The sequence below is a fragment of the Echinops telfairi genome, unplaced genomic scaffold, assembly GCF_000313985.2.
Source record: "Echinops telfairi isolate 266 unplaced genomic scaffold, ASM31398v2 ScPeMD7_2291;HRSCAF=2852, whole genome shotgun sequence".
Classification (NCBI taxonomy): Eukaryota; Metazoa; Chordata; class Mammalia; order Afrosoricida; family Tenrecidae; genus Echinops; species Echinops telfairi.
This window is the reverse complement of record NW_022106189.1, coordinates 46,008,867-46,035,167: the sequence shown is the minus strand read 5'-3', so window position 1 is coordinate 46,035,167 and position 26,301 is coordinate 46,008,867. Positions and strand designations below refer to the sequence as shown.

General features: G+C 60.5%; 1 protein-coding gene across 5 annotated transcripts in view; it reads right to left on the bottom strand.

Annotated features, from left to right (window-relative positions):
- Positions 1-43: 43 nt before the first annotated feature.
- Positions 44-26,301, bottom strand: part of GSE1 (Gse1 coiled-coil protein) — an 85,516-nt gene continuing 59,258 nt past the window's right edge. For 3 of the 5 annotated variants that reach the window (XM_045293789.1, XM_045293787.1, XM_045293788.1), the window contains exons 2-16: positions 15,014-15,232; positions 11,374-11,573; positions 10,475-10,644; positions 10,156-10,353; positions 9,877-10,068; positions 9,478-9,770; positions 9,081-9,381; positions 7,953-8,539; positions 7,463-7,575; positions 7,113-7,383; positions 6,279-6,386; positions 5,431-5,769; positions 4,791-5,090; positions 3,315-3,418; positions 44-2,856 (exon numbers count right to left, since the gene is read on the bottom strand). In XM_045293789.1, the coding sequence (XP_045149724.1) occupies positions 2,722-2,856; positions 3,315-3,418; positions 4,791-5,090; positions 5,431-5,769; positions 6,279-6,386; positions 7,113-7,383; positions 7,463-7,575; positions 7,953-8,539; positions 9,081-9,381; positions 9,478-9,770; positions 9,877-10,068; positions 10,156-10,353; positions 10,475-10,644; positions 11,374-11,573; positions 15,014-15,230 (3,528 nt within the window). In that variant the 5' untranslated portion in view covers positions 15,231-15,232 and the 3' untranslated portion in view covers positions 44-2,721. Of the gene's footprint in view, positions 2,857-3,314; positions 3,419-4,790; positions 5,091-5,430; positions 5,770-6,278; positions 6,387-7,112; positions 7,384-7,462; positions 7,576-7,952; positions 8,540-9,080; positions 9,382-9,477; positions 9,771-9,876; positions 10,069-10,155; positions 10,354-10,474; positions 10,645-11,373; positions 11,574-13,810; positions 13,925-15,013; positions 15,233-26,301 lie in introns of those variants that run through there. The other 2 variants (XM_045293791.1, XM_045293790.1) reach the window with 2 other exon arrangements.

Here is a 26,301-nt window from a genome sequence, read left to right as displayed (position 1 = left end):
CCTTGTCTCAGGACTTTCTGTAAGAAAGGCTTTCCTCTCAACATGATTTAGGAAGATTTTATTTTTTTTGGATGTTGTCAGAAATTACAGCAATATATTCATAAATACCTAATTACTACATTCAACAAATATTACAATACAATGAATTCAAACAAGTACACTTAGAACAGGTTTCATTTCACAGCATCTAAACCACCCCCGTGTGGCCGAGGCACGTAGTCTGACCCCCAGCACTGCGCTGAGCAGCACAGCCTCAGCAGGCCCAGGCAGAGGGGCGTCTGCAGTTATGCACTGGGCTGGGGGGCATGGGACAGGCTGCTGCCAGGACGAGCAGGGCTGGGCTGTGGCTATGGAGCTAATGGACATTTCAGAGTACCAGGCCTGGCCACCTGCTGACCTCCACCTGGTGGCAGGCAGCTACCTGTTCCTGGTAGGATGTTCCGCTGGGTTTGGGGTTAGTGGCATTGGGAGCTGCTGGAGGGAAGCACCGGTCAACCGACCCAGGGGGTGGGTGGATGGGCTCCTTGGCCCCCTAGCGTTCTGCTGGGGGCTCAGGCTCCCGTCCGCATCCTCTGGGTTGCCTCGGGTGGACTGAGGGCACTCTTGTGCCGTGCCAGTGAGATGCAAGCACCTGCCTGAGACTAGGCAGGGTCCTGTCTGATTGGATAAGACAAAGGGAAACATCCTGTTTTCACATTGTCAGCTTGGGGAGCACCACGTGGTGGGGACGTGGGAGCACGTGACAGTGTGGCTGCTTATAGGCAGTTTAGGAAGACCCCTCCAGACCGAGGTCCTTATGCTAACAGACACCAAGGTGGCAGGCAGGATCATATCTGGAGCAAGCGTGGCCCACCCGCCCATGGGAGACGGCTGCTGAGAAGTATGTGCATCTGTTAACCCTTAGCAGGACGCCCCCTGGGGCTGCGGGTAGGGGTATCCCAGGCTCTAGGAGCTGATTGCTGACCTGCCCCTGGCCTGCGTTGCTAGTGTGATTGTCAGCGTTTCTGGAGAGAGCACACAGAAGAGTGGGAGGATGAGACAGCAGGAGAACAATGCAGCTGGGACTGGTCCTGGACAGAGACCTTTCTGAAATAGCAAGTCCCACAGGCCATGAGTTCCCCTTGGGTGGCCAGAGGGACAGACAGGCTGGGCTGGGCTTTGCTGCCGCCAGGGCTGCCATGGCCAGCAGGCTGGGAGCACAGTGAGCTGGCGGCAGCACCCGCCTTCAGAGCGGAAATGGCAGGCTGGTCAGAAAGGGGACCGAGGAGGTCTGCTCAGCTGTTGGCAGTACGTGCACGCTGCACACCTGTCCCACCTGGGGGACACGTCCTCACTCAATGTCTCTGCAGGGGCGGTGGCCCCACGCAGCGGTGGGGAGGAGGTTGCTCGCCGACTGCTGACAATACTGGCGGCACTTTTTGTTTGAGTTTGCTAATAACTGGAAGATTCTTGGCAGACAGACAAAGCAAACTGTGTGGGAACAGATAAAGCGACACAATGCCATCTGCCAGCAAGCTGCTCCTCACAGCAGAGGCCTGGCCCAGGGCCCGCCACTGAGTGTAGCAGGTCCCTCCCTACCCCCCAAAGGTCAGATAGTCCTTCACCTGACCCACAGCTAAGGGGCATCTCCCCTGCAGCCTATTAGATGGCATGCTGTCCCCAGCCGGTCACAGTGAGTGCAAAAGGGGACAGCTCTGCATCCTGGCCCTCTGCTGGGCTCTTAGAAGGGCTGCCCCTGCCTAACGGGCCTTGACCGGGGGCCCCCTTGCCCCGCAGGACTGACTGGTGTCCACCACAGGCAGCAGCAGGAGAGGCAGCCCACAGGCGCCGACAGTAAAGCTCGTCTCATCTTCCTTCTTTAATTGTAAAAACACTTCGACGTCCTGACCAGCAGCAGTACAAACACTAAAAGCAAGGGGAGCGGGTGGGTGGCCTTTACCACCCACCCCCTTGCCCAGAAAAACCCAAACCAAACCCCAAACAGGAAACAAACAAACGGAAACCCCCAAACCACATAGTAAAAATGGCAGGCTTTTTATAACAATAATTAAAGTAATAAAAACATACAAAACTTTGTTTTAATATATACACGGTACACGGCTGAAGCACCTTTTCTTTCAAAACTGACTTTTGTGTGAGAACCTCACCCCTGGCAACAACAATGGGGCGGGTGTGAGCAAGCACGTGTGCACAGAGCTCCGTCCATCTGTCCCCCCAGGGAGTACCTTCTGTCATGCCTGTCGCTTCCCTCTGGGGGCAGGGCGAGCCCTTAAGGACTTCCAGTGTGTGTGCCCCTAGGGCCTGGCACACTGGGACAGTTTGCAGTGAAGTGACTGCAATGTGGGAGCCCTTACAACGGCACCCACCCCACGGCTGAGCAAGCCTTCCTCCTGGGAGCAGAGCAGGCGCCCCAGCCCCGAGTCACAGCGTGCGCTAAGCCAGGGCTGCCTGTGGTGGGGACTTAGTGTTGGTGGTACACCTCTGCTTCCTGGTGGTGGATCTGCGTTGTGGGGGACAGGGTTCTGCGTGGGCTGTGCGGACTTGGGTGCGTGGATTTCAGGTGAGCTCGTGGTCTGGAGTCTGGAATCTTTTTCTGTTTTGCTTCATGCATGGCACATTCTCATTAAGCTTCAAACCTCCCAGTGAAAAATATTAAATATTCCAGGTAATAAAATAGATATCATTTCTATACTATAGGTTCACCTAGTGCAAGGGAAACCGTCACCTTGGATATCCCTTAAAATAACCCCTCGGCCAGTGCATGGCCGGCAACGCAAGGCACTTCCGTAAGTGGTCCAGCTCAGCCTGCAGGCGCTCCCGTTCCGAGACCACTTTCTGTTTCTGGCTCCTCAGCTCCTGCAGAGAGAGAGAGAGCATTAGTCAGCACCCTCTTTGCCCCTGTGGCCTCGGGATTGCCTGCTCTGGTTGGCTGTCAGACTCTCCACCCTCCCCTCCAAAGCCTCAGCCTGAGCCCTGGTGATGTGGTGGCTGTATGTTGAGCTGTTACAACCTCAAAGTCAGCAGCTCCAAGGGAGAAAGATAAGACTTTCTCCTCTGTTCTATTGGGTCACTCTGAGTCAGAAGGATTCGATGGCAGTGAACTTGGGTGCTTTTTGGAGGGGTGCTCTGTGACTGCTGCTGATGTTTCAGGAGAGCCCCGGGATGGGTCTAGTGGGTTTGTCTGTTGGAAGTTAGCCTTTGCTTTGGGAACTTCCCTTCCGGCCCCTTGGGTACATAGGAGCCCTCTGCTATAAATAGCACTGTTACTCTTCCAGAAAGATCAAAGTCAGCCGAGCTGCCTGGGGCCCACTCACCACCATGCTGTGGGACAGCCGCTCCGCCGTAAGGCTGAGGCTGTAGTGCTGGGCCTCCAGCCGCCGGCACTGCGTCTGCAGCACCTGCCGCTCCAGCGTTTGCTCTGCAAAGATGAGAGGCGTGCGCGCGCTCAGTGCCTGGCCACCCAGGCTCTGGTGAGTATCCCACTGCCCGGCACCCATCCTCTGGCTAAGACTCAGCATGCCACCTGACGGACTCTAATGAAGGCATTCTTCCAGAAGGACAGATGATAGATGAGGGGTCAGGCGCTCCGTAAGCTTCCCAGTCATGGCTGTAGCACAACACTGAGACCAGCAACATGACCCCAAAACAGCCCCCCCCCCCCCCCAGCCAGGGCAGTGGCCAGAACCGCCAAAAATGCCACCCCTACCCCCCATCCCCATCTGTGACACGGGTGAGAGAGGCCTTGGGTGATGCTGGAAGCTGCACCCCTGGAACCTCACATCCCAGCAGGGAGCAGGAAAGCCCTACACGCGGGGGAGGCCCTACATGCCCGAGCATGGCTGCTGCCTGCACGGGGTCTGCCGGGCTCACTCGATAGCAAGCAACGACATGAGCCACACTCAGACGAGAAAACCTGTCACCTCACCAATCCCACAGACGCTCACCCAGTGGGGGTGCTCTAGGGACAGACACTTGTGAGGTCGGATGAGGCACAGGCAACGCAGCAGGACATGAGAAGGACGTCCCCTGCCACCGCAGCAGAACAAGGCTTGGCCAGGGTGCCAGGTAAGAGCCTTCCTACCATGACAATGCCACAAAACTGAAGGGACCTATTGAGGGGCTGGAGGGGGCTTCAGCCTCAGAGAGAGGAAGGATAGCCACATTGCTGAGCCCCCTCCAAATCTGTGTGGTGCACCTGGAAAGGGTTTCTTTGGGTTAGGGACCCTAGAATCCTCGTGGGGAAGGCAGAGGGGTGCAGGGGCAGACCCCAGAGGAAGAGGGGCCTCCCAGAAACCACTGGGAAGGTGTCCATGCAGGGGAGAGGGCCAGCTTCTCACACGTGTGACAAGAAAGGCAGCTTGGCAGCCCGTGCTCAGAGGGAGAAAGGTGGGGGGCTGCCCTCATGGAGACTTGCAGCCCCGCCCAGACACCTGGAGAGCAGCTCTAGCCTGGGTCCCACAGGGTCGCTGTGAAGGGGGTGTGTTTGTGTGTTTGTTTTTAGTCTAGAGACTTGTAGGAAGTACAGGTGCACACAGCTGGGTGGCCAGGGGTGAAGGGGACTCCCTTCCTAGATGAAGCCCCCAACCCACGGCAGAGTGCTAGCTCAGCCCTGCCCAGCCTCTGGGGTTGGGACCCAGCCTGTAGGCTCAGGGAGCTCAGCTACCTCACTGGGACAGAGCCTGATGCTGTGCCCCAAGAAACCAGTCACAGAAACCCCCCCACTCAAGGTTGGCGCTGGCAATCCTGCGTTCACTGGTCTAGTCAGCTTTGTTTGCTCCCCCACCCCTCACCTTCTATATGTTCCTGGTAAGCTTCAAAAATGGCCTCAATTCCTTGCCACTTCCGCCTGGGGGCTTCCTCCTCCTCCTCCTCCTCCTCGTCATCTCCATCATCCTCTTCCGAGTCGTCCAAGTCCTCCGAGTCCTGGTCCAGCTCCTGGGCTCTGGGGCCCTTTCTCCCCGGTGGGGGCTCTGGCTGGCCATTGTGCTGGGGCCGGGCAGGCCGGCCAGAGGACTGCAGCTCGGGGATGTTGTAGTGGACAGAGGTGTCCACCTTGTGGTTCTGTTCTGCCGACAGCACGGCCGTGTGCCCTGTGGGAAGGAGGGTGCCACAGTCAGTCCGCTGTGCCTATGGGGACACGCTGGTGGGGAGGTCTGTGCTACCCCCGGCAAACCCACTCTGTACACAACTAGGCTTTCAATCCTGCGTGTGTGCTCAGCGTTTCCACCCTCCGACGGTGAGCTCCTCTGAGGGCTGCGGCAAAGGCAAGTGTACAGAAGTGCATTTCAGCTGCGCTAGGCAGTGAACTGTCAAGGGTTCCTTTCCTAACTGGCCTGTCATCTGCTGATGCCCCCGCTCGCCCACCCACCAGGCTGGTCCCTAACCCGATGGAGGCTGTCTGCTGGACACCCAGGGCAGCAGGGCCACTACCTTTGTGCTTCTGCAGGGCCTTCTGGGTGGACTGCAGCACCGATTCGTGGAACTGGTGGGCGAACTCCTCAGCCAGAAAGGGCTCCCAGGGTCTGCCCTGGCCGTTGACACTGTGTGAGAGCGGCACGGGGACATCTCTGGGCGCAGGTCCCCGGACACAATGCAGCAGGCTCAGGCTCTTCCTGCTCCCGGGTGCCCCGCCCAGTCTGGTCTTCTCGCCACAGCCGGGAGCCAGTTCCTGGGGCCCAAGTGCTTCCACAGTCTTGGCCACGTCGGGCAGGGATGCAGCAAGGCCGATGGGCTTGTCTGGGCTCAGGGAGGTCTGCGTGGCTGGTTCTTCTAGAGACAGAAGAGAGGGGACATGGTTAGAGGGACGGGGTCACAATCAAGTGCCCAGCACTGGGGCTGGGGTCAGCAGAGCAGACCTAGTTGCACAGGAAGGCACGTCAGCCTAGAGGGACCAAGTCCACCCTGAGAGGCGCAGGGACCCGGGTTGGAAGGAAGCCCTTAGGAGAGAGCACGCAGCCGAGTTCCAGCCACCACCGAGGTAAGGAGCTGAGTCCAACCACAACGAGGCGAGGACCACAGGGGGCAGCCCTGCCTGCCCAGCAAGGGCGCAGCCAAAGGCGCTGGAGGGTTCTGAAAGGCAGCCGCGGGAGACGGAGACGTGAGCACGACAGCCGCAGAAGAAGACAGAAGAACCAGGGCCTACACGGAGGCCACCAGGCTAACACGGCCTCTACAGCTGGGAAGCCAGGCCTGGCAGAGCGCGAGGAGTCTTCGCACAAGAGGAAGGCAGGTCCCAGGTGAAGACGCAGCTGCTGGGACAGGTCGGCCCTGCGCCTTACCGCTCGGGGAGGCAGCGGGACTGTCCCTCGCAGTGTGCGTCCGCGGGCCTGCCCCCGTGAGTGTCTTCTGCTTCATGGCACGGAGCATTTCAACAAGCCTCTCGGTGTCTGTGAGGAAAGCAGCCTGCATTAAGGAGGCCTTGGCGCCAGGACACCAGGTGCACTGTGGGTCTTGGTTGGCGCCTTCACTTCCCCAAGTCGCCATGCTGCATTGTGACTGAAGGAGTGTCCCGGCACACGGAGAGACCGAGCCCGTGTAGGCCGTCTCCGCGGTGCGTGCTCACCCTAGAGACCAGACAGCCCGCAGCGCTGGCAGCCCTGGGGCATGTGCAGGGGACACTCGTTTCACTGCCTAAGGTGAGGCTGAAGCTGCACTTGGAGGCACCTCAGAAGAAAGGCCTGGTGCTCCCCTTCCCGGAGTCAGCCCGACAAGCCCCCAGCAAGCGGTCTTCTTCACGGGTCTGAATTCTAGGTGATTGGTAAAAGCAAGGAGCCGGGAGTCCTGCAGCTGAAGGTCAGCAGCTCAGACCCATTGTACACCCACAGATGCTTCCTGAAAGTGACACCTGGAACCAGGTGCCCCCATCTGAGTCCCAGCCAACTCATGGCAGAGGGCTGGGTAAGCTGGCTAAAAAGACAGGGGACCCTGTCTGTACCCCACATGTGCAACGAAGCATCTAAGTGACCCTGGGTGCTTTCTGCTCCAGGCCAGCGAGGGGCACCTGCCCACAAACAGGAAGAAGGAGAGGACAGGGCACTGCCCAAGCTGGCTCAGCCGGGGGGCTCCAGGCACTTCTGCACTTCGGACCAGCACACAGCAGGGCGTGGGCTCACCTTTCCTCTGCTCGGCACTGATGTGGGTCAGGTTGAAGATGGTCAGGAACTTCTTCTTCTCCTCCAGGTTGGGGCTGCTGTTCATGTCATCTGGGCTGTAGCGGGTGGACAGCGGCAGACGTGGGGATGGGGTCTGCCGCTTGCTCTGGACAGTTGGGGGCGAGGGGCTCCTCTCCCGCAGGATCCGCCGCCGCTTGCGCCGCTTCTGCAGCAGCAGCTCCTCCTTTTGCTGCTGGGTGGTCAGGCCGAAGAGCTGCAGGAAGTCCAGCTTCTACATGTGGGCAGGGCACCTGTCAGTGTGAATCTCCCCCAGCTCCCCCAGCCCGCCCGCCCCGGGGAGCCAGACAGACCTCAGAGGATGTGTCCAGCTTCAGAGGCGGCTGCTCAGCCACGCAGCGCAGGTGAGCCCGGACCTCCTCCTCGTCGCTCTCGTCGTATGAGTCGTCCAGGTCGTAGTAGTACCCTGGGGGGGGTGTGTGTGTGTGCGTGAGCCGGGGCTCCTGGGAAACAGGTCCCCCTCCCCCCCAGGCCCTTGGAGCTGCCCAGTCTTGCCTTCCCGGGGCACGGGGTATGCTGGAGGGCTCTTGGCCAGCAGCCACTCCTTTCTCGGCAGGGCCCGGGCCTGCTTCCTCAGGGCTGAGCCCAGCACAAGCCTGCAGCCCTGTCACAGTAGGGGCTTCACTCAGACTTCTGGGTTCTAGGGGTTCCCATAGAGCTGCCACTGCCCATGGTGTGCTTCACATCGAAAGCCACCTCACGAGCCCGCTCAACACTTGTTAGGTGAGCACGCCTGCAGAAGGCTTTGGCCAGAGTGCCCACCCCTGCCACCCATGCACGGACCTTTCTCCTGGGCCTCTCGCCGCCGCCGCTCCTCCAGGTCCAGCTTGCTGACCAGCTGGCGGCGCTGCTGTAGGAACTCATCGTAGACGTACGAAGGGTCGGGGCCTCTCTGGGATGGGGGTCGCCCCCCCAGCTCCCCAAAGGGGGCTGCCTGGTGTAGAGAGGCCCGTGGCTGGCTCAGGAGGCTCTGGGCGGACTTCTCTAGCTCAGCGAGGAATGGCCCAGGCCCGTGGGAGAAAGGTGGGTGCTCAAGGCCCCCTGACTCCCGGGGTGGCATCTGGAACTTGTCCATAGGGGTGGCCTCTCGCTTCCGGGGCCCCTCATCGGCCTTCTCAGGGCAGTATACCCGCTCCACCTTAACTAGGGGGACCGTGGCCTGGCGGCTGGCCTCGAAGGGGCCCGTGTGGCTGTGCGGTGGGTGGCTGTCAGCCCGGCGGGCCTCCAAGGTGCTGTCCATGAGAGACACAGGGTTCCAGAGGGCAGTGGGCACTGGGTGGTGCTGAGGCTTCGGTGAGATGAGGGGCGGGGGTCCCCCAAAATGCTGTGGAGGCTCCCGGCTGCCCAGCTCGTGGCGTGTCTGTCCTGGCCTAAGGGAGGAGAACAGCAGTCACGGTGGGGGCTGCGGGGCTCTGGCTCCTCTCCCTTTCACAGCTATGACTGTAGGCCTATTGGAAAGGCCTTTCCCGTGTCCTCAGGCCACCTGTGCTGCCTCTTGTGGGGACACGCCGCAGCCCTTCACAAGTACCAGGGCAGGCAGCTTCTTTAGTAGACCTGCTTCTCACCCACCTGGAGGCCCACATCAGTCAGGCTACCCTTACTGTCAGAACCCCTCCCTGGGGCCAGGATGGTTCATGGCCCAGTTCCGTCTGGCCTCCGAGCAAAGGTCCCAGCTTTTCAATGCGCCCAAAGCTCTAGATGTCTGTCTGCAAAGGGACAGAGGACTGAGGCCAGAGGGGGTCCAGGGCCCGGCTGGGAAGCCCACAGCCCTTTCCTTGAGGTCTGAAGGGAACAGGGAGCCCAAGAGACAAGGGCAGGGCCCCATGCCGTTAGCCCTGGTCTCACCGAAGGCTCCCTGAGGCAGTCAGGGCAGGAAGCGACGATATCTATGTGCCGGGGCTCTATGCTCACCTGGTGCTCTCAGACCGGGGCTCCACCTCGGCTGGCACCGGGGGACGGCCCATGTCCAGGTGCTGCTCCAGCACCTGCTGCCGGAACTCCGACACCTGGGACTGCCGGTCCTCCTTCTCCTGCCGCAGCCGCCGCTGCCGCGCCAGCCACTTCTCCTCCTCATTGGCACGCTGCCCAAGGAGGGCTGCGGCTGCGCTGGCTCCAGGCAGGGTCTGGAAGACGCTGGGCCCTGAGAGTAGGCCGGGGTGCAACGGGTGCGGCATGGGCTTGGGCGCCTGCAGGCCGACCTCCTTGAGCTTCTCTGTGGGGAGAGTGACTGGGTCACACACACAGGGCCTGGGTCACCCCGCAGTCCCCAGAGCCCTGCTCCAGAGCAGAGCAGCCCACCAAGCTGTACCTGCACGGGTCGGGGTCAGCTGCTCCGAGGGCTTGGCGCGCTCATCAGAGGCGAGGCCTCGCAGCGCGTGCAGCTCAGCCACAGGCAGGAAGGCGGGCTCCAGCACCTTGGCGGCCAGCAGCTCCTTCTCGCGGGCCCGCTGCTCCCGCTGCCGCTCCAGCTCCCGTTCCCGCTCCCGCTCCTTCTCCCGCTCTAGCTCTTTCTCCCGCTCACGCTCCTTCTCCCGCTCCTTCTCCCTCTCTCGGTCGGCCTCCCGCTCCCTCTCCCGCCGCAGCTCTTCATCCATCTGCAGCCTGCGGGGAGAGGGGGGTCTGGTGTCTGGGGGTGTCCAGGGGCCCATCATCCAGCCCCACCTCCCTGCACCCCAGAAGCTCAGGGCCCTGCTGGTGTATGCCTCACCTCTCTGCGCTGAGGCTGGACAGCCGGTCTGAGTGCAGCGCGGCCAGGGACGAGTGGGCCAGCTCAGGCGGGTAGCGGACACCGGACAGGTGCAGGTGCACAGCAGAGGGGTGCAGCGGGGGCAGGGAGCCAGGTGCGGGCAGTGGGTAGAAGGGGGACCTCAGGGCTGATAGGCAGTATGAGTCGTCCATCCTGTGCAGGGACACAGCAGCTCATACCCAGGGCCAGGCCACTCTGCTGCTGAGCAGCACCTGCCCCGACAGGAGGGATGGCACTTACCTGAAAGCTGGGTGTGGGAAGGGGTGTGGGGCCAGGTAGCTGGGGTGGTAGTAGGCTGCGGCGGTGGCAGGGTCGAGGCTGAGCGGAGGCAGGGTAGACATGCGGAGGTCCTCAGCAGTGTGATAGGGCCGGAAGCTCCTCAGGTAATCCTCAGTCATTGTGCTGGGGGGCACCACGTGGTGCACAGGCCGCTGCAGGCTGTGGGGCAGGCAGTACTATCACCTGGGCCCACCACCCCGAGCGAAGCAGGGGCAATAGGGAGTGGGGTGCTCAGTGGGGCGTGGGCCCTAGGTGCCTGCCCGGCCACCAGCAGACTTACTTGAGTGGTGGGAAGCGGACATCTTGGACGACGGAGCTGGGGGAGATGCCGAAGGGGTAGGGGGTGCTGAGGAGGTGGGAGGGGATGGCCGGGCCACCGGTCTTCTCCTGTGGAAGCGGGGGCTCCACGATGAGGCGCTCTCGGCTGCTGCCACCCCGAGAGCTACCATCCTGCGGGGGACAAGACGGGGGGGGGGGGGGGGGCATAGAAGGGTCTAGCAGGAAGTTCTCTTCAGTCTGGACACAGGAAAGGGGGCCTATCCTGATCTCAGGAGGGGCTAGCTCAAAGCACGGTGGGACACAAGGGCTACCCAACTACCCTATAGAGCCACTGCCCAGGCAGACCTGGTACCTGCCTGGCTGGTGACATCATATGTCCTGCCCCCACCCCACCCCCCAGGCAAACAGTAGATGACGCTTAGTGTGCCCAGGTGCTCCAGTGCAGCTGAACCCCACAGGAGAGCGGGTGAGAGGTGGCTGAGTAACACAGTTTTAACATGGACAGCAAGCTCCCACCTACCCTGAGGCAGGGCTCCCACAAGGCCATCTGCCCGAATAATACCTCCGGGGGGACCCCCTTAAGGCCCCAAAGACAAAGCCTGCATGCAGGGTGATAGACCTGCAAGTGAGCTCTGGACAGGCCCTTCCTGAACCTGCCCTCCTGCCGGCTCCCTGAGAGCCCATGGAGTAGCCCAGGCCCTGCCTGCCAGTCAGTCCCCAGGGAGGGCTTTGGTACTAGGTCACCTGTGATTCAGCCCCTCTGTACGACCCAGAGGATCCAAAACAAGACCCCCCCCCCCCACACAAGCTTGAGGTGGTTGTACCAGGGACCTCCTTAATTGCACCTGTTCCTCTAGCAGGGATACACCTCTGTCCCAAGTCCTGGCTCTGTGACCTCACCTGCCGGCTCTCGCTTCTCCAGACGCCATTGACAGTCTTGGTGGGGGCGATGGTCACCACGGGGGGCGTGCTGGGGACACTGTGGCCCCCAGGGGGCACGATGATGGGCCCCATAGGCACGCGTTTAGGTGTGCTGGCAGGGGAGCTGTGGTTGGTGGCCGGAGAGGACACAGGGGACGACTCGCTGCTCAGTGAGGAGCCTGGAGAGGAGAAGACCACCATGTGAGTGTCTAGTCCCAGGAGCTGGCCCCTGACTGGCATGAGGACCTGGGCTACCTCTCCCGATTGAAGGGGAGCCCCCCTATCCTTTCCCAGGCAAATGCCATCCTATTGAGGGGCATGGAGACCACATGTTCTCTGTCTCAGGGAGGGAGGGAGGGGCTTGCGCAGTGAATGCATTTTCTCTTTGGCATTCTTAGCAAAAGCCAAGTGATCCGGGCAAGTTTTTATCCGAGCGGTGCATGCACCACTCCTGGAAGTTACCCAGGCCTGTGACTTGTATTAGTGGCGCGAGGTAGAAAGAAACAGGCCCGGGACATGGGCGCTCACAGATTGCCCACAATGCCCATGTCCAAGAGATGGAGAGCACCGGGTTAGATGGGTCTGGAGCCCAGCTCTCGCCGTGTGAACTGCCGACCCTGCTTTCGGCCAACAGCTAACCGCAGCTCGGCCAGGACTCCTTTCAGCCAGGATTTGGTTAGGGCCGCTCTGCTCCAGCAGCTTTACTGCTCTGCCTCCTCAGAAGGCAGCCTGTGAGCAGTCTCTCCCACCACCCGGGCCCCATGTTCTCTTTTGTCCTCTCTTCCTCATGTGGCTGGACCCAGCATGGACATTGGTCACCATGAAGGGTGGACAGCAAGGGCAGTGCCACTGTGGGAGTTTGCTAGGCAGGAGGTGGAGACCAGTGAGAAAGGCAATGCCGTCTCCCTGTGGGCAGACCATCAGGAGCCACAGAGTAACCATTGGGGGGGGGCCGGCCCCGGCAACCATATGCCAGATTCCCCATCAACTGCTGCCTTTAAGAGGAACCCCCTCGGAATAGCTTCCCTTTTAGGTGCAGGTTGGGGGTGGGTGCATCTTGCTACAGGAGGGCACTGGCAATTAGTGGCTAATCCCCTGGAGGCCAGCTCTCACCTGGCAAAGCACAGTGATCAATTAGGCCATTAGGAACCCTCCAATTGGTGGGTGCAAGCCTGGGCCTCCCTGCTTAGGGAGGGGCACAAGGGGGCCTGTGACTGAGTGGCCATCCAGTGAGGACACAGTCAATTAAGTGAGCCCAAACTAGCCGACAGGACAGCACACAGCTGTGTCACCTCCACAACCCCCCCCCCCCACACACACACCATCAGGCACCTAATTACCAGCTGGGACCCAGTATAAACAAACCCAGAGACCACTGTGGGGGGGTGGGGGTGGAAATGCAGGTGCCAGGGGCGGTGCCCTTGCCAGGTGGACGCCCTGAGATGAGGCAGCACCACTCTTGCTGTCCACAGGGAGGCCTAGGCTCCAGTCCCAGGCACTGCCACCCCACCCAGCTGTCAGAGGCCACTTGTGTGGGCATGATGCTGGTCGGGTCTGAAGGAAGCTTCTGGAAGAAGATGGACTAGCGAAGGCAGGCACCGAAATCTACTTCCGAAAATCCAGCAAGCTGCTCAGTGGTTCACCAATGTCTGACCCACAGCTGGCCAGGGTCGACTGGCCATTGATGCAGCCGGACCAGGCAAAGACGAGCCGGGTTCATTTGTGATCAACAGTGCTTGGAACACTGGGTTTCCGCTCACAGGACACGCACTGCCAGGGTCCCGAAGGTGCCAGGCCCACGGGGGTGTTGACAGAAGCACTCCCAGCAGCCTCACACAAACTAAGACAAGCTTCCCCGCTGAGAGCATCGTAGGGAGCTGTGTCCACAGAAGCGTAAAAGTCAAAGACAGCAAATACACCATGAGATGGGCAGATGGCTTAAAATACTTCCCCAAAGAGGACAGTGGAGTGGCCACTGGCCACATGAAATGAGGTCCTCCCCCTTAGCCACAGATTTGAATCCTAACCACCTCCCTCCCACCAGGCTGGCGAAGATTAACAAGCAGGCGAGGAAACCGCGATGCTGTTGAGAGTGTGGGAAAACCGGAACCCCACGTCCACTGGGAATGCAAAGTGGCCCCAAAGACTAGGACTAGCATGACCCTATGACCCTGCAGGCCCATCCCTAGGAGTGCCCCATTGCAGCACCACAGCCAGAAGCCACAGGCAACCTTAATGTCCACCCACAGCTGACGGGACAGCGAACGCAGTGTGGGCCAGGCATATGTGGACCACCAATGGCCTACTATCTACCTTCTGTGCAGAGACCCCAGTTGTAGTGGTTACCAGGGCAGGAGTGATGGGTAAGGTTGCACAACCAGTTACTATAATTACCACCTGTCTCTAAGGCACACACCTGAACTGGCAATGTGTGGTTGCCAGACACGGACAGTGATGACCGGAGCAGCTGTGAGGCTGCATATGCACGCCACCTCGTAGAATCTGGGTCCTTGTTGAGTGGAACACCTCACGTCATCAGCCTGATAGCTTCTATTCTAGCCCCTAGTTCATCGTGTGCTGCCTGGGGTCACAGAAGGGTGCAACAGGCCAACCAAGGCACAATGGTCTCTCACTAGAGCAACAGAGGAAGGGGAGTCAGGACAGGGGGACATGGGGCGTGGTGAGTCACCGTCCCCAGGAGACCAGGAGAATTGGACGGTGTCCAGCTACCCCTATCTGAACTGTTCGTCCTGGAGCTCGTGGGACTCACTGAGAGCCGAGACCATCTCACAGGGCAGTCCTTTGACCCTGCACTCTGGCGTCCTCTCTCCACGGCATAGACTGGACGGGGCCCAGGGGCAGGGAGTTTATGGTAGTGAGAGAAGGACGTGAGGTGGCACACAACCAGAGCATCGATGCCACCAAGTGAATACCTAGAAACTGGAGAACTGGGCTGTGGTCTGCTGGGAATGTAGCTAGATGCTGGTGTGTCACAGGCAACGCCCCCAGTGGGCCTGGTTGCTGAATGCTCCTAGCCCAGGGTCTGAGGCCTCTCAGGAACAGCAACTGAGGACACCTTAAGGGAGGGCAGCCTCACATACTGCCCCCGCCAACCCAGGGACCAACTCGTCTCTCTGCCCATGTTTGGGGGGTGGGGCAGAGGAGGGGACAGTGGGGTTCTTACCTGCTGAGGCAGCCCATGACAGCCACCAGGGGCAGGTGCTAGCTTGGCCCAAGGGCCTGCCTGGCCCACACTGCTCTACAGTCATGCGGCCCAAGAAGCTGGGAGGGGTGTGTGGGTGTGTGTGCACATCAAGTCTGCAGCTCTGGAGGTAGCCTGGCATCTGAATCCCTGCTGGGCGGCCACCGACCCGGAACCAACCAGGCTGCCCCAGCCACTCGCTCCCCAGCCTCATTCCACAGGATTCAGTGCAGCAGCCAGGGGCCTGGCCCTCAGGGGCACTTTGTCCCCACTGTTCCCAAGCTGGACACCTAGGTTCAGAGGCCTGCACTACCATGCCCCCTCCTGCCTCATAGCCAGGGACAACAGGGAGCACATGCACAGCGGGAGCGAGGGCCCGGCTGATCGCGGCTGCCCTCGGCTGGCGGTGCCTCTTACCTCTGGGCTCCTCCACCTGCTTGGCGAGTTTGCGCAGTGCAGCGGCAAAGCTGGAGGACGGGGCAGCCTGTACGGGCAGGGCACTGCTGGTGGCGGGGCTGCCGCCGGGCACCAGAGCGCCATTGAGCGGTGAGGGGGTCAGGGGGCTGACGGTGGCCGTGGTCCTGGTCGTGGTGGAAAGCATTCCTAGTGAAGGGGACTTGGGCTCATGGCTCATGCCTGAAACAGGAAAAGAAGAACCAGGTCACCCAGAGAGCAGAGGCCAGCAGCAGAGAGCAGGGGGCATGCGGGCGCCGCAGAACAGAGGCAGAGAGGCTAGTCAGCGCCGGGTCCCAGGGGCACTCTAGCACACAGCGTGACTCAAGCTCAGCCTGGCCCCCTGCAGCCTCACCTCTTTCCTGCTGCCACCAAGGAGCAAGGCACAGCACAGATGTCCCTGCCACCAAGCTGCACGCACTTTACAGGACCCTGAGGGACACACTCCAGGGTCTGGACACAGGTGGGCTGGCCCTAGGCCTCCCAAGAACAAGCCTTATTGCTGGAGGAGGGAGATATGGAAGGAACCCTGTGCCCCATGGACACGGAACTAGGGTGAGCAACCAGTCGCTGCTGGGTGACTGTCCACCCCCTGCCCCAGCAGGGACAATGCCAGCTGTATGCCAGGCACTCTGCCTGCCCAGTGTCAGCATGCAGCTCCACCCCCAACACTACACAGCCACCACTGTCCCCTCTCACCCACTGGCTAATGGAAGGGGCTGGGTGAGCACCCTATAAACAGGCTTCCACTAATGTCCTCCTCTGAGAGGCCACCTGCATTTCTCCCTGCCCCGGGGACACGAGCAGCAAACAAGGCCTAGGAGGCCAGTGGTTATCAGCAGACCAAAGGCTTGTGTTCAACTACCCATGGATTTGGGTTCTTATCCCACACCCCACAGGATGGAGCTGACAAGACCAGGTAGGTAGAGAGTTTCACAAGTGCTGGGGCAGACGGCTGGACTTCAGACCCTTCTAGTCCACCTGCTGAGCCCAGGACTGTCACCCACCTGAAGGTGAGGTGGCATAGCTGCTGGGCGGTCTGCCTGCAATTGGAACCTTCCATCCCATGAGTGTCTGTGCATTACCCCACAAACCTGCTGCCCAGGGCATCTAGTGGCCAGTATATTGAGGGCACTGTGAGGCCCACCCACCCACTACAGACAGCCCTGCTGGTCTTTCTGGAGAGGGGACGGTACAGGGCTGGGAGACTTGCCATCCCACCCCTGAGAACTGCCCCATGGGGTTGAGCTGCCTGGTAGTGTTCCAACAAACACCGCTAATCTCACCCCCCCTCTGCCTGCACACACAGACAGGCTGGGGGAGGGACCACCGACAAGGGGAGGAGAAAGGCCACAGGTTTTGCAGGGTCATATCCTCCCCCTTGTGCCCTTAGACAAGCTACTCGGTGGTGGATCACCTGCCTACACAAGGGCACGGCATCTGACCTGTTCTGGGGTCCAGCCCACCTGGAGTTGCCCAGGATCACCATTACAGCCCAGAATAGAGCCCTGGTCCTGATGGGGGAGAAGCTGGGCCCACGCAGTCACCAGAAGCCTGTGTGCTGCTCAGGGTGGGGCCCCCTCCACCATCCTCTATCCCCACAGATGGGGGGAGGGGGGGAGACTGCAGCAGCAGCCCCAGTGGGCACACAAGTCCTGGGCACCGTGCCAGCATCCCTCAGAGACCCTGGCAGTGCGTGAAGGTTGAGGCTGAGGCCTCCAGAGCTGTGCCTACCGCCCCAGGGGTGCACCAGGGCCAGGTTTTTCCTGCCCCCACCCCTCAACAAGCAAATCACGTCCATGGGTTTCTTATGGGTAGGGGGAGCCCCACCCAATGCAGGCCTGAGCTCAGAGGTCAGGACTGCTCCCAACAGGCCTGTGAGGGTGCGGTGGGTCAGAAACATAACCCTACCCACCCTACAGAAGGCCTCCTGGGAGCGAAAGCCAGATGTAGCGAGGAGGGTGTGTGTGGCTTCCGCAGTCCGCGCGCCCTCAGACCACTGGTGTTGAGTAGGGAGCCGCTGTCCTGTGAGGCTGCTCAATGAACTGATGCCAACAACCCTGAGGGAGCCCCATCTTCTACCAGAGCCTCCTGCCCCCCAGAAGCTGCGAGTGGATGCTTTGAAGCCAAGAGGTTGGGGAGGAGCTACTCAGCACTAGGCAAGTGGTAGAAGCCCTGGTGGCACAGTAGTTACGTGGTGGTCTGTGATCTGAAAGGTTGGCAGTTCGATACCACCAGCCAACAGTGTCGGAAATGCTCAGGCGCAGTTCTACCCTTTCTTATAGTGTCCCCTGCGTCAGCATCGACCCGACGGCGGTGAGAGAGGGCCAGTGACTGGGTCACAGAGCTGGGCTTACCGACGCTGCCTCCTCCCCACGTCCAGAAGGCCGAGAGAAATAACGTTGGCTGTGAAATACATCCTGCCCTCCCCCCAAAGCACAACCTTGAGAAGGTGCCCCTCGGAGACGATTCGAGTACTGCCCTCCCCATCCTCCTCTCTAAACCCCAGCACCCAGTGAGTGTAATGCCCCGTAGATGTGAACACAGCGCAGACCTGTGTCCACTTGATGTCCAACTGGTCAGCCCACACCAGGCTCTGCTTGGAGACTGGGGAGGAGGGGGCTGAGAATGTGGTGGGCTATCTCTGGGTGACCAGTCTGGGGTGCTAAGGCAAGCCACTGCACTGCCCACAAGGCAGTCTGCCTAGGACAGCCAGCCCAGGACCCACCCTGAAATCCTGGTGGCACCCTTGGCGTGCGGGGCTGGGCTGGGGTCTCAATTTCCCTACATGGAACCAGGTCAAGGACAAGGGCGGGGGGCCTCACTGGCATTAACTCCATGCGTGCTGGTCCCCTGGAGTGGTGCTGGGGGTCCGTGCAGCCTCAGCGCATGCTGGGGAGCTGCTATGAAGTCATAGCTCTTAAAATAGAATTCCCAATGCGTGGCTGCATTAGGCAGATCTAAAATTAGGGTTTCTCCTCAGCAGTGTGCACCCAAGGGCGGGCAACAGAGATGCAGGGACCACCTCCTGCCTAGAGGGCCCATTTAGGGCCCCCTCCCCCCTCTAGACAATGCCCCTCAGGTGAGTGCACGCACCCTGCCCAGGCCCCAGTGGGCAGGTGGGCTTCAAGGGCTCCTGCCTGCATCAGAGGGGCACTATTAAGCCCTGACCCCTGGCAGTATCACCATCCCATGTCTATTCATGATCTGAAAAGCTGCAACGCCCCGGCTTGTGGGATGAGGGTAGGGAGGGGAGCTCGACAGGTGGTCCCAACCCAGGGCCCCCCATCTTCCCAGCTGCTACTCCTACTCCCTGGACAGACTCTTTCAGCCACCGGAGGACACATCTCCCAGAGCCCCTAGGCCTCAGCCATTCCCAGGGTCCCTCCTCCTAAGCCCTCCGAGATTGCCTGGCCCCCATATCCCAGGGGAGAGCAGGTACGTGACAGCACTGGTCACACAGTGCCTGTGGCACTGCCATTTCTCTCACCAACACCTTCCCCCCTCTGCCAGGCCAGATCTGGACAGTGGTGGCGGAGGCAGCGGCAGCTTCAAGGGGGGAGAAAGGAACAACACTGCAGAGTGATGAGCCCACCTCGTGGAGCCTGGAGGGTTCTGGACCACCACCTGCACCCTGGGGTTCTTCAGAGCAGACCTTACCTGGGCTGCTACCCCGGGCTGTTCCTGCACCAATCCGGCCCTGCTGCCACAACCCCGCCCCCACGCAGACCTCACCTGGGCTGCTACCCAAAGGCGGTGGGGGGCTCCAGTGCATATGGCACCCCACCCCCGCGGGGGTGGCATCCCTCAGCCCTCCACCCCACAACCCTCCTGCCTCTGTTCTGCCCACTCCAGACCTCACCTGCGCCCTGGAGCTGCTCTGTCATCACCAGCAAAGAGCCGGGACGGCTTTTCTGCACCAGTCCGGTCCCACTGCCGCCCCCTCCCTGCAGCAGCACCTTCTGGGGTAATTGAGGTCCAGCCCAGTGGGGCACCGCCCCCCTCAGCCCCCAGTGCACAACCGACCCTCTTGGTAAACATTTCATTATTGCAGAGAGAAGTGTTGGTGGACAAATAAAGACACACACCCCCAGCTGTGCAACCCCAATGAGCCCGGGGGAGTAGGGGGTGGTGGTGGTGGTGGTCCACCACTGCTGCTGGTGGGGGCACATGTGCCATGTGACCCCACAGGACTGGGCACCCTCAATTCATGGGTACACGTGCTAGTGGCTTCTGCTTGAGCGTGTGTGTGTGTATGGGGGGGGTGTCACTAATAGCTCCAGATGTGCAGGGGGTGGGGAACCACACACACACACACACACACACACACACACACACGGATGTTTGCACTTAAAAAGCAAAGATGTCTGCTCCTTGAGATTGCAGCTTTCTAAGGAGAGTGGGGATATGAGCCCCCAAACTTAGTGGTGAAAGCCAAACCGACCCTGAACTGAGTGGTGGGCAGAACCAGGGGGAGGAAGGGGCTTGCAATGACAGCAGTCCCTGACACAGCACTGTCACATCACCACAGAACACTACCACCACCCCCAACCCAGGCACACAGTCTGCCCCACAGAGCCCCCACCATCCTAAGCCAACCTCTTTTTATTCATTCTGCAGCACGGGATGGCGGGGTGCACCATGTAGGGCACCCCACCCCCACTGCCATGATAGAAACGAGGGGCCTGGGGCCTTCCAGAACACATGTGCACATGGCTCATCAGTGGGCAGGACACAGGCCCAGCAGGATGGCTGGCAGGGAGGCCCGTCGGGGGGCGGGGAGGGGCCAGGCACGGGGTCTGGGGTCTGAGGAAGCAGCTGAGGAGTGGGGAGCACTGCTGCGGGGTGATCCCAGATGGGAAGGCGCAGCTGAAGGAGAACTAGGGGTCTGAAGGGGGTCAGCAGGGTGAGGCCAGTCCAGGCAGTGGGAAGCTTGGGAGGCTGCCGATGGGGCAGAGGGCAATGTCGCCAGAAGGTGATTCTCCCAGCACTGTCTGGAGAGCAGTGGGGGTGGCCGGGGACCCAGGGAAAGGCCAGAACCCCGTTGACATGGGGCGCTGGAAGGTGGAGACCTTCTCAAATGAAACACGGCTTTGTGGCTGGTCATGGCTGAGCCCAGCCTCCCTGGGGGGCGCTGCAGGACAAGATGGTAGCAATGGTAATTCTAACCACCACATCAAGCCAGTTGCCTGGGATGGTTCCACCTGCCAAGACCCCTCAGCAGAAACAGCTCCACAGGGTGGGTGCAGGGTGCTGCCTCTGGGACCCAGACCACCAGCCACTCTGGTGAGGTGGCAGTGAGGAATCCCTGAGTGGTGGCGCCCACATTCCAAACCAGCCCTGAGAATACGGCGAGCACACGGGGTCGAGTGGGTCCGCACCAAGCGACTGCTGGACAACCTCACTGGCATGTCCAGGAGCCAGGCCCACTCACGGCCCCAACCCATTTTACAGGCCCACTGACAGTAAGGGGCACAGGTCTGGCCCAGCCCATCACTGTGGGTCCCATAGGTGCCCAAGCTGGGACACCCATCGGATGGGTAAGGCGAGGCTCAGAGCTCCAGGACACCCAGGACTGGGCCTGTTCCCTCGCCCGCTCCTTGCAAACTCGAGGCAAACTTGGCCGTGCTGTCAGGCTGCCTTTCAGGCTGAGGGAGCACAAGCCTCTCACCCCAAGTCCCTGCAGGCCTGGTCAGGAGGGGCCTCATACTGGGGACACCAAGGCCGCAACCTCTGTGCCCTGGTTCCTGTGCTGTGCCCACCCCCACCCCCACCCCCACCCCTGCACAAGATTCCAAACTGTAAGTGGCGGCCAACTAGGGCCTCTTGGGGTGTGTGGGTGTGTGTGCACTCATTCAGACAAGACCAAGATCCCTCCTCCAAAAGGAGGATGGGGCAGTCCACTGACCTGAAAGTGGCCTTGCAATGTGAACCCGGGCCCCAAAGGTTCTCCTGGGCCCTACAGAGCAGGTGGGCCAGGCCTTTCTTCTGAGGCACGCAGAGCAAGCACCTGGTGGCTTTCAGGCCAGGGCCGTCACCCAGGTGTCAGCCCCGCAAGTCCATCCTGGATACAACTGGGAGAGGTGGACACGCCAGGGGCTGAGGGTCCACTAGCAGGGATTCCAGTGTGAGAACACCTGCTTCCAAGCCAGGCATCCACCAATTTGTACAGGAAGTTGTGCTGTGGCCAAAGGTCCCAGGTTCAAAAGTAAATCGGCTGCTGCCAAAACGCACACCGGCCGAGTTTGTACAACCTGCGACACCACGGGCCGTGGGTACGTGGTTTGGGACGCCCCCCACCTCCCAACAGAAGCCTCCCAGCCACAAGGTCAGCACTGCCCTTTATGGGTCGCGGGGAGAGGCGCCCAAATGAGTTGAAGGGAACCGGAAGTGCTGGCGAGACCCAGGAAGCAAAGTGCCTGCGTGCCAAACCAAACATCCGGGAAACAGGAAGTTCTGGCGACTGCCTGAACCGAGACCCAGGAGACCGGAAGTGCCTGCATGCCAAACCCAACATCCAGGAAACAGGAAGTACCAGTGGAGTCCAACTAAGCTCCAGGAAACCGGAAGTGCCACTGTCCACACCGCGATGCACTGAACCGGAAGTGCCAGCATCTCCTCATCCCAGCTCACTTATTATTTCCAAAGCTCCCTTTGCCACGCCCCCAAATCCAGACACCAAGCCATTTGCTTCGCAGCCCACCAGGCCTTTATTCTGGTCCACTTATGTGTAGTAACTGCCACCCAAGCGCTTCACTGTCTACACCACCCAGGGTCCCTGCCTCCCAGATTTGTGACGGGTCTTGAGTGGCAGCGACATCTTATTTCCCAGAGGGGAAGATCCCCAAACCAGGCCGGAGTGAAGTGATCCAGAGAGACCTGGTTAACCTCCCAGAGAGCAGGGCGGCCTGCCAGTAGTACCCTGAGGTGCCCAGAGCATCCACCCAGTCCTTTCTTTCCCGCCAAATCTACTCCACCCCCAAGCAGTGCTGCAGGTGTGCCCAGGACAGAGGGCCTCGTCACAGCCTGGAACCCTCAACCATCACCACAGCCCCGCCCAGGGCAGGCTTTCTGACCACCACGAAAGGGGAGGGGCAGGATAATAGGGACTTCCTACCCGCTGACCGACCCCTAGCCCAACCAGCTCCAGCTTGTGTTTTGTGGATGGTGCCACCTCCATTCCCAAATGGGGGCCCCAGGCTCCAGCTCGCTTTCCTAAGAGACAGGCATGCAGGAGGGCTTACAGGCAGGGGGCCGCCCCCCACCCCCATCCCACTTCCTGACACACAGATTTTCCTTAGGGATGGCTTAACCCACGCCACATCAATACCTGCCCTGACCAGCAGCTCAGGATCAATACCTTTTATTGCTGCCTGCAGCCACAGACCTGCCTGGAGTGCAAAAGGGCAGGGCGGTGGTGAAGCTGTAGCCACCCCCCTCCCCAGGGCCTGGTGCGGAGGGCAGCAGTGGAGGGGTGGGCAGGGGCTGGGCCTGTACCCCAGGAGGCCGGCCTCACCACCCTAGACAGAAAACGCAGACCCAGAGGCAAAGCACTCAAGGCCACCCTGCTGCCATGTCAGCGCCCACTCACGGCGACCCTGTAGGGCAGGGCCAGGCTGCCCCTGTGGGTTTCCCTTGGTCCTAGCCAAAAGGCTGAGAAGAGATGTCCCTGTGGGTTTCCCACATGCAACTCTGCGTGCAAGGAGAAAGATCCATTTTTCGCCCTTGGTGTGGCTGGTGGTATTCAATGGCTGACCTGTAAAGTCAGCCCAATGCATGGCCACTACCGTACCAGGGCTCCTCACTGCCACCCAGGAAAGGGCGGCTGGGACCCCTGGTGACTGCCCGAGTGGCCCTGTGTCAGAATTCATGTGATGGGAGTGGGCAGGGCGATACTGTGTTCAGCTGCTAACAGAAACCCTGAAGGGATGGATGCACCTGGAGATGTCTCAAAGGAAAGGCCTGGCGATCGAGTCCAGTGATTCCTCTTCTCCCCTCCTCGCTCCTCCAGGCCCACCACAGTAGCTGGTTTGGTAAAGACCTGACAATCACCCAGGGACAGCTGGTACCTGCCCTTTCCTTTTAAGTGGTGGTGGTGGGGGGTGGCGGCATGTGTGTGTCTGTGTGTGGTGTTAGGGGTGGGAAGAATCTCCCCATTCTACACATGGGGATCAGTCTCCTGAGGGCAGTCAGAGGTGGTCCCTGTGAGGCTTTCTGCTCCCATAAAGACCTCTCACTGCCATTGAGTGGATGCCAACTCACATCAACTCAGGACCCCGTGCGCTCCTGAGACCGTCACTCTTTACCGGCGTGGAAAACCCTTTCTCCCTGGCAGCTGCCCGCGGTGGGTTCAAACTGCTGACACGGGTCCGGAGCTGGATGTGCAGCTGTGATGCCACCAGCAAACTGGAAAACCAAACACACTGCCACCCAGGCGATGCCGGTTGACAGCGACCCACGGGAAGGGGTGGAACTGCTCCTGTGGGTTTCTGATCTTAACTTTCCACGCAAGTAGAAACCCCCACCTGTTCCCCTTGGGGACCCACAGGGACAGTCCTATCCTGCCCTCTACAGTGCCCTGCGGTCACCATGAATCAGAACCAACTCGATGGCAGTGGTTTGTTTTTCAGGAGGTACAAGGCCCAGAAGCCTGGGACACAGGCCCCACTCTAGTACCAGCACCCCCACCTTGTCTAGGTGAGGGGTATCCAGTCCCTGCACTCCCCACACCCATTTTCCAAGCAAATAGGAGGGACCCCTGTCTTCTTAAGATGCACCTTTCTCAAGAGGAGGAGGGCCTTGCCCATGCCCCACCCCTCCATCAGTCTGGGTGTTCAGCTCCAGCTGGTTGCACCAAGGGAATTTTACAAAGATGGTGCCTGGTGGGTGGCACTCAATACCAAGGAGAGCCAGGAAGGGCACACATCCTGTAGACCCTGGAGCCAATGCGCAGAGAACCTCCTGGACCCAGGGGCAGAGTAGGCCAACACATGGAGAACAGCACAGACCACAAGAGGAGACAAGGGCCTCCTCAGAGCCCAGAGGGTGAGGGTAGCATGTCCTGAATTCAGACTTCCAGACCCCGGACTGGAGAGAGGACAAACTCCTGTTTGCGAGAGCCAAGACAGAGACAGACAGACACTGATGCCCAGGCTCCAGAGATAGACTTCCTGGTCAGGGCTGGGGGATGGGCCGCCTGGGTTCTCAAAGGCATCTAAGGTGTGGGAGTTTGAGACCCCCTAGGTCTGAAGGCTCCTGCCTTAATTTTACCCCTTCCCACTGCAGACCAGGGGGGCTGCCTCCACCTTCAGCCTGATCCCCTTTCAGATCCCTGTCCCACCCTCCTGGGGCTATCAGCCTCCCTGTCCCAATCCCCCAACCTTCCTTGCACCTCTCTAAACCAGCCAGTTTGCACAGGCCACCGTGCTGCCAGGCAGAGGAAAAGTGGAGGGGTGCAGGGCTGTGTGGAGCCCAGGGCAGAAGGGGGGAGGGCTTGAGGACAGAGCTGCAGAGGCCAGGTGAAGTGGAACCAGGTGTGCCTGAGTCAGGCGTTGGCCCTCACTCCTGTTTTATCTGCTCACACACCTCCCAGCGGGAAGCTCTCAGCTGGGCTTGTAGGAGCCGCTCAATAAATTCTCAGTGACAGGAACACTCAAAACGTCACCTCTCCGGGCTTTGGTCTCATCCAGAGGGGAGAAAGGACAACATGGGGAAGTGAAGCCAACAGCAGTGTGGCCGCCCACAGGGCCAAGGGACCGGAGCCACCGGGCACGGGGGGGTGGGGTGTAGTGGCAGTGGGCTGCCGTGAGCTGCCCTTCCTCTGGGTGTGGGCAACAGCTGGGGGAGGGGGTGTTCTCAGGGAGCCGGGGTTTGGGAGGAGGCAGTTGTAATAATGAGTGACTAGGAGCTCCGCTCCCCATGCCCAGACTGGGAATTCAAAGCCTCCGGACGGATGGGCCAGGAAAAAGCAGCCTGCTGGCCGCCCACAAGCCACTGCAGGATGAAAGGTGGCTTGGGCTCGCCCGCCTGCTCTGCCAAAGCCGGATTCTCCGGCCCCCCCCCCAGCACCCCCACCTCCACGCCCTCCTGGAGGGCGTCTGTGGCCTGCTCCAAAGGTCCGGAGGTGTTGGGGACTCAGGCAATGGGAGGTCCTAGGCATGCAGGTGCAGCACTCAGGCTGGCCACAGAGTGGCGCTGTGTAGGCCTGATTCTGTACCCAAACAACAGATGCTGGGATCTGCAGCCTGGAACTTCCCCCCAAGGACAGAGAAGTCACTCAGAGGCCCCCAGGGGGCTGTTTTGCAAAGGCCATTGGGATTGGCTCGGCTTGGGAAGCCCCTGGCCAATGCCCGCCTTTGGGAGTCTGTAAGCCCTCTTCAAGGGTGACAATCTAGGGAGTAGCTTTTAAAGGTTCAGTCCCCAGTGGAGGGCAACTTGCTGGCTTTTGGAGAGTCAGGGCAGGTTTCCCATCCTGAAGTGGCACTGACCCCAGGTCGCCTGTGTTCTCCCACTCCTCAGGGATCAAGGAACACAACTTCAGCCTAGGGCCCAGCCTGCAGCAGCCCAGGGGGTCCGCCTTTTATAGAATCCCCAGGGAAACTCCGGAGCTACTTAACCTTGGGCGGGGCCAGGAGTGCTGTGCCTGGCGGTGGCGCAGCGAGGATGACACACAGCCAGCCTGAGCCTGCGTGCTAGCCCGCCCTCACCTGTGGCCTGGCCCACTGACTCAGACAGCAGCCCGTCACCGAGGTTCCGCCGCTGCGGGTGGGGCCGCCCATCAACACAGGCTGAGCAACATTTAAATGCTCTGCGCTGAAGCAACGCCGCCTCCGGGGGAGGTCCAGGGAGGGCTGCTCACCTGGGGGGTAGTCTGTCCCCCCACCTCCCACCCTCGGAGGGAGCTGGCCAGGGTGGCCAACCAGGGCCCTCCAGCCTAAGCCCCTTCCCCCCCAAGGACCCAGGGCTTTGTCCTGCAGGAAATCGGCTTAGACACACGGGGAGGCTAGCCACCGGAGGGCAGAGCTGGACGTTTTGTTTTGCACTGATAAAAGGATGTCCACCCTTCGGGTCTCCAAGCCCTAACCAGTGTGGGCCCTGCCCCTCAGGCTCTGATAAAGCAACAGCAGAGGTGAACCAGGGTTCAAGGCATTTAGGCTGCCTGCAGAGAGCCTCACTGTCTACACTCAACTGCTCAGACTTCCGCCACCAGCAGGGGCGCAGACATTGCCGCCCCCCTCCAACCCCCCCCCTCA